Source organism: Sinohyriopsis cumingii, chromosome 15, assembly GCF_028554795.1.
Source record: "Sinohyriopsis cumingii isolate HCF-2022 chromosome 15, ASM2855479v2, whole genome shotgun sequence".
In the NCBI taxonomy this organism is placed as follows: domain Eukaryota; kingdom Metazoa; phylum Mollusca; class Bivalvia; order Unionida; family Unionidae; genus Sinohyriopsis; species Sinohyriopsis cumingii.
In genome coordinates, this window is record NC_142975.1 from 142,700,680 (window position 1) to 142,712,787 (window position 12,108).

General features: G+C 32.6%; 1 protein-coding gene across 1 annotated transcript in view; it reads left to right on the forward strand.

The window, feature by feature from the left end:
• Nucleotides 1–12,108, forward strand: part of LOC149782950 (b(0,+)-type amino acid transporter 1-like) — a 51,371-nt gene that overhangs the window by 14,046 nt on the left and 25,217 nt on the right. Inside the window, exons 7-10 of the mRNA XM_089935187.1 lie at nucleotides 1,613–1,736; nucleotides 2,125–2,228; nucleotides 3,088–3,184; nucleotides 4,765–4,914. Of these exons, the coding sequence (XP_089791313.1) occupies nucleotides 1,613–1,736; nucleotides 2,125–2,228; nucleotides 3,088–3,184; nucleotides 4,765–4,914 (475 nt within the window). The remainder of the gene's footprint in view (nucleotides 1–1,612; nucleotides 1,737–2,124; nucleotides 2,229–3,087; nucleotides 3,185–4,764; nucleotides 4,915–12,108) is intronic.

Here is a 12,108-nt window from a genome sequence, read left to right on the forward strand (position 1 = left end):
TAGTGTTTGTGTAATTTCGTAAAAAATGTTATTTTTATTTTGTTTAAAATAATGTTTTAATATTCGTTTAATTTTTATTTCCAAACTGTTAATTTTGTGTTTATCTTCAATAGTTTCAACGTTTGTTACTTAATTGCAAATTTATTTGTTTGCCATTTTGTACAGTTATTTGCAGGGCTTTACATTTTAAGGACATCTAAATATGTATAGACTCTGCATATTTCGAAATTTTACTATCACTATAGTGACGACAATTTTAATTATAATGGGGTGGAGTTTCCGATGAATTCTGTGTAAATTTTGAGATTTTCATAATAATGTAGGCCAAGCCTTATGTTTTAATGTAATATTTAGAGGTGGGATTTTTGTAGTCTGCGCTAGACCCTGCTACAGTGTGGGTCTTTTTGGTTGGGTTTGTGCTTACCCTCTGTTAAGCTACGTTTCAGTTTCAGAATTCTCATATATTCCAGGATTTTAGTTCAGATAAATTCCGTGTCAGTTCTGGAACTTAATAACACGTTTAATCTCGTCGAATGGCAGCCATGATCGATATATGGACATAGTACACAATTAATTTTACTATATGTTCTCTACATTTGTTTCTCAGTACTGACCTTTCCACTGTGTGACAATCAATGCAAATCATATGTTAATCTAAAATACCTTCAAAGATGACTTCACGGTGAAGTTCTTGTCAAAGGTTGACCTGCTCTTTTTTTAGATCATTGACTCTCAACATAACAGCATGTAACCAGAACACGTATTTCACTTCCGGATCATCACCAAGGCCTTATTACTCACTGTGCACTGTCGCCAAAATACATACAGACAACAACACCCTGAGCTCATATTATCAAGAATAAACAGTTACCTTTAAATCCCTACCAAAACTGCATAAATAAAACTCTTCTATCACCATCAAAATGAGAGAGGAAAAAATGTTCTAAAAATAGACTAGAACTACATTCGTGGGTACTGAACTGGAAGTATTAATTGTGATGTAATTCCATATCGACTCAGATCACAGTTAAGTTTCCTATATAGTATCTACTTTTGTTTATCAGTACTGAACCTTCTACTATCTCCAAGTCATCTGTTAATCTAAAATACCTTCAAACGTGACTTGAAGACAGGGGGGAAAAAGCTCTAGAAACAGATAGGAACTACATTGTGGGTACTAAACCGGAACTAATAATTGCGATCTGATTCCATATGTGCCTCACCAAAATAAAAGCGATACTCTTCATTTGTATAACCTCCTCGCTCTTCACATGCTGTTTTGGTCCTAAATTAAACTAGACCATAGTATACTGTCTTTGTGCAAATTTCCACAAGGCCCATAATGATATATTTTAAGATGGCCGAAAAGTGGAATTTCCATCGGGCTACCGAGTGCCAGTTGGGCCCTATGTTGTCCCCCTATTCTAATAATGTGTTGTTATTATGTCCCACCATTGGCGCGTTCTGTAAAGCAAAATAAACTTTATGGATAATTCTGGATGTCTCCTTTAAGAAGGAGTGGAGAACTGTGGAAGTTAAGGGTATAACAGAGTATTTCGTGTTTATGTTATGAAGTAACACTTTTCATTTTATTACTTTTCTTGTCTTCCAGGAATTTGCCACGAGCTAATATTTTTGGTGTTCTCCTCGTGACTGTAGTTTATGTTATGACTAATATATCCTATTTAACCGCCATGACATCAGCTGAACTTCTCGCCTCAAGCGCGGTTGCGGTGGTAAGTGTATTTTGGAATTTTCATATAAATAGGGGTTGCCGTTTTTCGTCACTTGTAATGAATTTTACACTGAAATGTCACTTCTCTGTTTTGTGTTTTGAAAGACAAATCGAAGGATAAGATTAATTGCTAGTATTATTTTTATTAGCTTATTGATTATATATAATTTGCTGCAGCAAACAGCAAACGATCATGGATAATCTTTCTTTGATAAATTATTAGGTTGTGCAAATGTTAACACGGCTGGGGTGTAAAAAGAAGAGATTCTCTCTCTCTCTCTCTCTCTCTCTCTCTCTCTCGTATCCTTCCCCTTCTCCCTTAATCTAATTCTTCATTATTATTATTATTATTATTATTATTATTATTATTATTATTATTATTACATCAGACTTGGGGTGAAAGAGTTTTGGGAGTCGCTGCAATCATTTTGCCCTTGGCTGTACTGTGTTCCACGTTCGGTGCCGCCAACGGTTCCATGTTCACAGGGGGAAGGTAGGTTCAATGATCAGTACTTCTCGCTTGTCATCACTAATTTGACAAACAAAAATTCAATATTTTCGATATTATAAAATGAAATGGACGACTTGAAGTAAAGCTTATATGTTGTTTGACATGAAGTTTATACCTTGTTTGGCTTCATAACGTGATAATGCATCCGTTAATATTTCATGGAACTAAATAAATTGTCTTGTGTTTATACATATTCCAACGAAAAGTATCAAAGTTGTCTTGTTATTTCGATGTTTTACTTTTTGGGGTTCCAGACGGTCATAACAGTCTGTAAACGGACACGTATTTAAATTATTACCCCACGTGGACGTATTTGTTGAAAGCATATCACAGCGTGGATCTCCTAGTTGCTATTGTTTGCAAGGTAGATAATTGTGAAAACACAACTCGCCTGTTGCATCAGTTATCTCCCTTAAGCAGAAAAATATTCAACGATGAATCAGCATTTAATTAAAATATAGCCGTTTTAGGGTAGACATGGAGGAACGTTTATACAGGTAATAAATCATAAAACAATTTTTAAATGTCTAAAAATTGTTTCGTATATTTGGTTCATAATTAATATTTATCCTTAAACTTTTGAAACGAAGGATGTCAACCATATTGTTTTTCCCAGTTGTGTGTTTTAGTGATGTGACCGACCTTAACTGAGTTGTTATATAATAAAATTTTAGCAGAAACACTGAAATTTATAACTTTATAAATAACTTATTATTATCCAGTATATTTTTTAAGAGGTTTGAGTATTGAGACTCCATGCTAAAGCTATTTTAATCTTTCTTCTCCTTTGCTAGAATACACATATTCTACTGTATAAAGGATTCACCATTTCCAATTTCAGAGTAGTGTATGCTGCGGGCAGAGAGGGACACTTACCAGAATTACTGTCCTTTATCCAGTGTAAACGCCGTACCCCGTTACCCTCATTGGTATTCACGGTGAGTATCTACGTCCAAAATAAATATACGAATGGCAAAATAAATGGAACCTCGTTCATCCAAGTGATTAGCTTATGCCGGCCATAATTGTGTCGCTATAACGTACGAACTTTATATAACCGGAATTCATTCATCCAGACTTCTGTTTATGAGAAAGTTTCGTGCTCTCAAATGTTTCTGTGTTTTTTACATTTTATAACTTCAATGCAATAAAGAGCATGGATGCATCGCACAGTCTAATGCAGAGTTCAATCGACCATCTCTCAGTAATCATTTAACATTTTCAGCTTTTCCTTAAACCTACATGACCATTTTCAACGGAATTTCATAGAAAGCAGCATTGTAACATCAATACTTTTGGATTTTGTACAAATTATGCCAATCCCTATCAAATATAGCCGCCCTTAGCTAATACGGTCAATATTTTGGTTTGTTTAAAAATCTAACCGACTTATGTAAAGATCATCGTAGCATATCTGCCTTTCATGTTGTACACATGAACCTATCCGCCATCAAATAGGGTCGCCATTAGCAAAATATATAACCTTGATAAAATATCAACAGAATTTGACAAAAGTTGAAGACACACAATCAAGGACTCCTATAATTATTCAATTTAAAATAGACTGAAATGGCTTCCTCTAAAAATCACTCAACATAACAACAAATAAATCTAACGGATATAAATTATCAAAGCCTTTAAGTTTGTTTCATTATGCCAATCTGCATCTGTCAAAGCCTTTAAGTTTGTTTAATTATGCTAATCTGCATCTGTCAAAGCCTTAACGTTTGTTTAATTATGCTAATCTGCATATGTCAAAGCCTTTAAGTTTCTTTATTATGTCAATCTGCATCTGTCAAAGCCTTTCAGTTTGTTTAATTATGCTAATCTGTATATGTCAGAGCCTTTAAGTTTGTTTATTATGTCAATCTGCATCTGTCAAAGCCGTTAAGTTTGTTTAATTTTGCTAATCTGCATCTGTCAAAGTCTTTAAGTTTGTTTAATTATGCCAATCTGTATCAGTCAAAGGACAACGTTACTTAAACAGATCAAACAATTTTATTTTCTTCTGAAATCCCTCATCAAACTTACTGGGTTCGACAGAAAACATTTGATCATAGAGTCCTTTTACGTTTATGTTAAGAACCTAGATCTGTTACTAAAACAGAGACCTTAACAAATTGTAAACAAATTTAACTGAAAGCATACTAGCGCTACATATTTCAGTTTGTGCAATACTCTAAATCCGACATCAAAAAATAGATGTTGTTAATGTTAACAAAAGGGAACTTGAAACGACGTCTTGTCAAAAATCATTCAACATAATTTAATAAAGTTGGACAGAAATCATTATTTTTGCACATATTAACTGAACAACAGTTTTTACTCTAGTCTTTCAGGCATGTGTTAGATAAGTAAGCGAGTTTAGATACACCTCTGTATTCTGCTGATGAGAATCAGTTCAATTGTTTTCATTATTATACATTTTTATTCTAATAGTATAACCCCTAGTAATGGTAACACAAATTGTTCTCCAGTGATGTATTGATATTTCTGAGTTAATCATTTCGTGTTACAGACGATTATTTCCCTGCTTATGATTATCCCGGGAGATGTGGGCAGTCTGGTGGATTTCTTCAGCTTCACCGCATGGATTTTCTACGGCTCTACTGTAGCGGCGCTACTGTTTCTTAGATGGAAGATGAGAGACGCGGAGAGAATTTTCACGGTAAAATTCCTTTGACCTTTGTTGATATAGAATTTACGTCGATTAGAATTCACCGTTCATTACATCTGTATTCTTGTCAAAATTGTTGAGTTTGTCTTGTGTGCTTTTTGATTTTTTCTTGTCTTAGTACTTATCAAACCTAAATATGCATTTGATATTTTCTCTCCGTTGCTATTTGCACCAGATCTGTATAAATGTAAAAAGTATAAACAACGGCTTTATTTCTCGTACTGATCGCTCGACTCGATGGAACATTAATGAGCTACCTGGTTACATGATACAGTGACGTCAAAGAAGGGACCCCGGAAGAAAAATCCTGTCAGTAAACTGGTAATATATCCGTCTTATGCTTTTATGACAAATTTATTTGTATCGCATTCCAATCCAGATGGTTCCGTAACTATATGTATATACTCCCTCAGACTGTTAATTCTCAATCTTTGTCACTGAGGCATTGGAATCATACACGTTTTAAAATGATGACAAAAATATTGCTAAATTCCTGATTTTACTTTGAAGTTTCATTATATATCGATATTGAAAGAACAAAAACAAGAAGAAGAAGAATTGAAGTTAATTTTAAAATATAACTTAAAGGTAACTTGGAAATATCCTGGAGATAACTCGAAGGTATCTTGAAGATAAATAAAGCTAATATACCATATGAATACCTGAGATTTTTCATAATTTCCAACAGTTATCAAAAGGTATTTAAAAAAATGGTGTCAGTGAAGAATGCATAAATATTGAATGCCAGATTCTTAAATCCTAGCAGTAATCGCACAGTGTGTGTAACAAATTACGAGTTCACATTAATAGGACTTAATCTTGTAGGGTCTATTAATACATCTACCAAATCAGTACAGTTTGTGGAGTTTTGGAATCCTAAAAACTTGTACTATTTCTACTAAACAATAAAAAGACTTGCTGTGACAGCTCCTACTCTAATACTAATGCATTTCTGGGTGATTTCAACGTACACGGTGTTAACAGACCATATGAATGACTACAGCGTGGTATTCTAAACAGATTAAATATTAAAATAATAGATGAAGATTGAAAATAATAGATTGTAAACGAATACCAATTATAGATGTTATTTTTCCGATTAATCATTTTTTTTTTCTTCTCAATACTGACAGAAATATCTGAAAGATGTACTATCGAGTTTCGTTTTAAATTCGAGGGAATAAATAAAAAGGAAGCAAAAAACAACGAGTTAAACTTGAAAACAATGACATTAAAAACTGCAGATCCGGTAGAAATAACTCTGATGCATCTAATAATGGTAATATAGAAACAAAAAATATGTTAACTCTCAGTACTGCAAAAACAAATTGATGATGACAACCAAAAAACTTCAACTGCTCAGAGATTTATTACCAAAAAATTAAAAACATTATCAACTGCTTTAAAAGGCTTTTTGAACTGTTAACGCGGAATCAAAGCTAAAACCTAAAAACAGTATACATACTTCAATTGAACCAACTGAATAAAAGATAAATGCTGAAACATAAGCTTTAAAGAGTGACGTGGAGCAATTAAAGAGGTATATAAAGTAATTATAATGCAATAAAGTAATTATAATGCTATAAAGTAATTATAATGTTATACAGTAATTATAATGCTATACAGTAATTATAATGCTATAAAGTAATTATAATGCTATATAGTAATTATAATGCTATACAGTAATTATAATGCTATAAAGTAATTATAATGCTATAAAGTAATTATAATGTTATACAGTAATTATAATGCTATACAGTAATTATAATGCTATAAAGTAATTATAATGCTATATAGTAATTATAATGCTATACAGTAATTATAATGCTATAAAGTAATTATAATGCTATATAGTAATTATAATGCTATAAAGTAATTATAATGCTATAAAGTAATTATAATGCTATACAGTAATTATAATGCTATAAAGTAATTATAATGCTTTCGAATCACAAATTAAACAGTTGCATAAGGAATCAATTGTACATACCAAGGTTATGAGGTCTCTCCCTCGGCCTCGGGAATAACTAATAAATATGTCGTTATTCCTACAACGACTGAGAAAAGTGTAAACTGTACAACCCTTGGCCTGAAAAAGAAAGGTTGGCAAGTTATCAATATCATTGTAAGACACGTCTTACCAAAGACTGATGAACTAAGACTTACGATACAAAATGAACCAAACCTTGCAGTAATTGGACTGTGCGAAACGTTTCTAGATTGTAATGTACCCGACTGTGCTATCTCTATTATCAACTTTTCTTTGAAAAGACGAGATCGACCACAAGGCATAGGAGGAGAGATAGTCATGTACGTTTCAAATAACATACAAGAGAAGAACAGATTTTGAACATTCTACTGTAGAATCAATATGGATCGAGTTAACGTTCCTCAATAGTCAATTTATCTATAGCTGATCAGCATACCGACCCCCAAAACTCCCTCTCCTCATTGACTGATCAATTTGAACATGAGTTAGAGGCTGCTTTATCTTCCAACAATGAAGTAATTATCATGGGAGACTTTAATATTGATTACCTGTCTGATACTAACACTAAATGTTTACATATGATACAACTACACGACCTTTCACAGGTAATATATGCTCCAACAAGAGTAACAGCATGTACTTCTACTCTGATCGACCACATCTACATTACTCATCTTACCAATCTCGGGAGATAAACGTACCATGTTTCGCTCTTAGTGATCACTATCCTATATGTGCAGCTCGTAAGCAACAGAGCGCAAAGTAAACAACTTACTCTTTCCTACATGCAAATGCAGATGTTTCAAAAACTTTATTCAAAATCAATTTCTCACAGAACTATCACAAAACATTAACACATTTCCCTAACATAGACCCAGATTATGACTTGTCTATCTGAAACAACTGTTTTTTTACTATCCTAAATAAACACGCCTCCATACGCATCAAAAGAATTAAACGATCAAAACAACCAGAATGGTATACTAATGAAATCGCAGAGGCACATTGTAAAACACAAACGTTCCTTTTTCAAAGAAGCCATCACATCAAACTCCGATAACAGATCCATCTGGAATCACTTACGAAATCTAACTTGAACGAAACCTGCGCCTCTAGCTCCATGTGAAATTTTAGTTGATGGCACTAGTTATACTGATGAGCTTGATATTACAAACCAACTGAACCTCTGTTTTACTAATATCTCCCAAACCCTTGACAGGTCTAATCTTACAGAGCCTAATTTAGACAAACTTACTAAATTCGTGAAGGAAAGGGTACCCGATCATGTTAGTTTCAACATTCCCTTAATAACAATAAATAACACTTTTGATATTCTCAATAAACTTGACACAAACATATCAGCTGGTCTAGATGGAATTCACCCCAAAACTCTGAAAATGTCGGCTTTATCAATCTCAGAGTCGTTCAAAGACTTACGTACTGTAGTATCACTTCCTGTAAATTCCCGGAGTCATTGAAGTTAGCTAAAGTATGCGCAATTTATAAGGGAACTGAAAAGAATGACCCATCCAACTATCGACCCATATCTGTTCTATCCGTACTTTAAACAGTTATTGAAAAACATGTCAGCAAACATATTTTCAGATAGCTTGACAAGCACCAACTCTTCCATAGATCACAATCAAGTTTTCGACAGATTCATTCATGTAAAACTGCAGTGACAAAACTTACAGACCAATGGCTACTAGCAGTAGAATCAGGCGAACTTACTGGCGCAGTCTTCATTGACTTTAAAAAAGCATTCGATTTGGTTGACCATTCGGTACTCATTAAAAAACTTTCAGCCTACATGTTTTCCGCAAAGTCAGTTGCCTGGTTCACGTCGTATCTCACTAACATACACCAGGTTGTTTGCACGGGTAAATATACATCTGAACCAAGTCATATCTCATGTGGTGTTCCTCAAGGATCTATATTAGGGCCTCTTCTTTTTCTACTATTTATCAATGACATAGCCTTGTATCCAGCGTACTCTAACACAGATCTTTTCGCTGACGATTCTACATTGCATGTATCTGGTAAATCTCTAGACTCCATTACAAATAAACTTCAAATCGACCTCAACAACATATCAGTTTGGTGTCATCAAAACAAAATGCATATTAACATCTCTAAAACGAAATGTATGACAATCGGAACAAGGTAGCGTCTATCTACTAATATGGATTTACTTCTGACTCAAAATGGCTTAGACGTATCTTTTGTAAAAAATCAAAAACTTATTGGTATCTACATTGATCAACAACTCAGCTGGAATGCACATATCGATCACATATGTGCAATGGTAGTCAGAGAATAACTCTGTTAAAATAGCTTTCGAAATTTGTACCTCCCCAATCACTTGAACGTTACTTTTCGGGTTATATGCTACCAATGATAAATTACAGCTGTACCATATGGGGAAACACTTCCAATTATAATCTGTCCAGAATTGATAAACTCCAGAAAAGGGCAGGCCGAATAATACTGAAACTTCCTCTTATGACTCCCTCGAATGTTTTGTTTTCACGTCTGCAATGGCTATCTATACATAAACGTATTCTTTATTTTAAAGGAATCAGATTATATATCTAACATAATTGAACTAAGATCATCGAATACTGAGCGTAGTCTCCGATCGATGACTAACAACGATCTCCAGATTCCGTAGTCGAAAATCAATCATTACAAAAGCTCATTTACTGTATAAGCACCTACTGTATGGAATTCCTTACCACTGAGGATATGTAATTAAACTTTCTTTGCTTCTTTTAAAATAATCATTAAAGAAATTCTTTCTTGACCAGCTGGAATGACATATTAAAGGCTCTGAATAGAAAACCTTATCATCATATCTATAAATGATATGTCCAGATCTTATTATTATTATTATTATTATTAATTATTATTATTATTATTTATATATATATATATATATATATATATATATATATATATATATATATATATATATATATATATATATATATATATATATATATATATATATATATATATACGTTTTATGCTGAAATGTATGTAGCTGTTTATTGAATATTGCTCATATTTGTATGTTTCCCAGTATAGTCACACATAGTCATTCGTGTTAAATATGCGTGAATGAGTGTGCGACGATACCTGGTTATGTGCATAGTCTTGTATTTTTATTTATTTATTTTTTATATTTATTTTTTAACATAGCCGATTACAAAAACTGAGGACTACATGGCAGATGGGTCAGCCATGACCTGATGTGCTATCATCGTTAACGATAGTTTATTATTATTATTATTATTATTATTATTATTATTATTATTATCAAAATAAGATAAACACAGTGAAGATATTTAATAACAAGCTGATTCCTTTAAAGCAGGATTGAAAATATTATAAGAAAGGCTGACCGAAATAAAACATAAGATTTTAAAAGAAAACTGGATATAGTGACAAAAATGGCCTCTCTGCCAGAATAAGAAATGTTTAAACATATATTAAAGGACAAACAGACAAAGACATTCTCAATAGTATTGATGTGGTACAAATAAATTTTGGAGGAATTAGATAAAATGGTGAAACGATTAAGAAGCCATTTTCATGAACAAAAAATAACGGATAACAGGAAAAATTAAAGACGAAATTTAAAACTGATGTAGAAAACTAAAGATAGAACGAAAGCAGTATACTTTAAGAACTAATCGCTTAAACAAATTTTAACCCAGCGTTAAGTATTGGTGTACTTGAAACAACATGTTTAGGAGGTATAGAGAAATTCATAACTCATTTAAACCTCTATATTAAATTTATTCCAGAAATACCTTGAATGATATATTTTATTTTCGTTAAACAAAATGAATTTGCTGTTTTGTTGCATCTTCAAAAGAAACTATATATCTACGTCATGATCGACAAAGACGATAAACGATCACGAATAAAGAGTGTTTGGGGTTTATTAAATGCTATACTTTTTATATTACAATTCAAAAACTACTTTAAAAATCATTGTTTCAAACTGCATATCAATGCAGACATGTGTTTGAATTTTAGATTGCATTAAAAGGGTATAATTGACATACTGATGTCCCAGTACCTATAGATAGATTATTTATAATAAAAGATTCAAAATATACTTAGAAAAAGACGTTATGCTATTTTCTTTCAATTAAAGGAGTTAGAAACAGTGTTTCTGATTCTTTAGATTGAAGTTTGAAACTTTGGGGCAGTATAAACATTTACCAATATTGAATGGCTGGAGCAGCAATAATAATCAGAGGAGTAATTCCTAATGCTTTTCCATTCGCAGGAGGTAGTTTTCTTTTAAGATATTGATCCTAGTAATGGTAATGGAAAATAAGAAGACACTACATAACATGCAATGAATTGCATTAAGAGGTGAGGAGTTACATAATGACAGCATTCATCAATAAATATATGAATTAAACATAACGATAGGAAGTTTTTTTAAGTTAATATTTAAAAATAATTTTGTTCAGACTTTTGCTCTCTAATCTTTTACTAATCCAAACTATATTATACCTTTAGAAAACCTAAATTTAGTAACTTTTACCAACCGTCTGACGAACAAATAACGTTTGGGTATGTTTCTATTGCATGAATGGGTGCAAGTGTTTGTATGAGCTACATATATCTTTCAGATGTGAGCAAAGCATGAGAATGTCTTACAACTTTTAGATGTCTTAAAATAAGCATTGCTAAATTTAAATAATAAAAAGAGGGGCATCATATGGAAAATATATAACTCTTTCCAAGCATGACAAAACACCATAGGGCGTCAAGAATCTCAACCCAGCAGAGCATTATACCATGATGAATACAGACGATTTTAATTGCACGAAATAGTTTTTTCATATCGCGCAATCGAATGGATAAAGGAAATGTACATGGTTCAGTTGTAAACAATCTTGGAAGAATGCTTATCAGAGACATAACCCTTTCCAATGATGGTGATGATATTTTAAAACCGAATGATTACGACATGTTTGTGACGTGTAAATATTCGTGGTTTCCATCGTCGATAAGGGTAAATAAAATCCAGCAAGGTATCCTGGTATCGTTATGATCAAAAGCAGCGAAAGCACGTTAGTACGGAAGCTATTCGTTTTAATGAGTACTCAAATAAATTTAGAATTGCAGATGTTCAGATGCTAACAGATCACTGTCCGTTTTATTCTTATGTA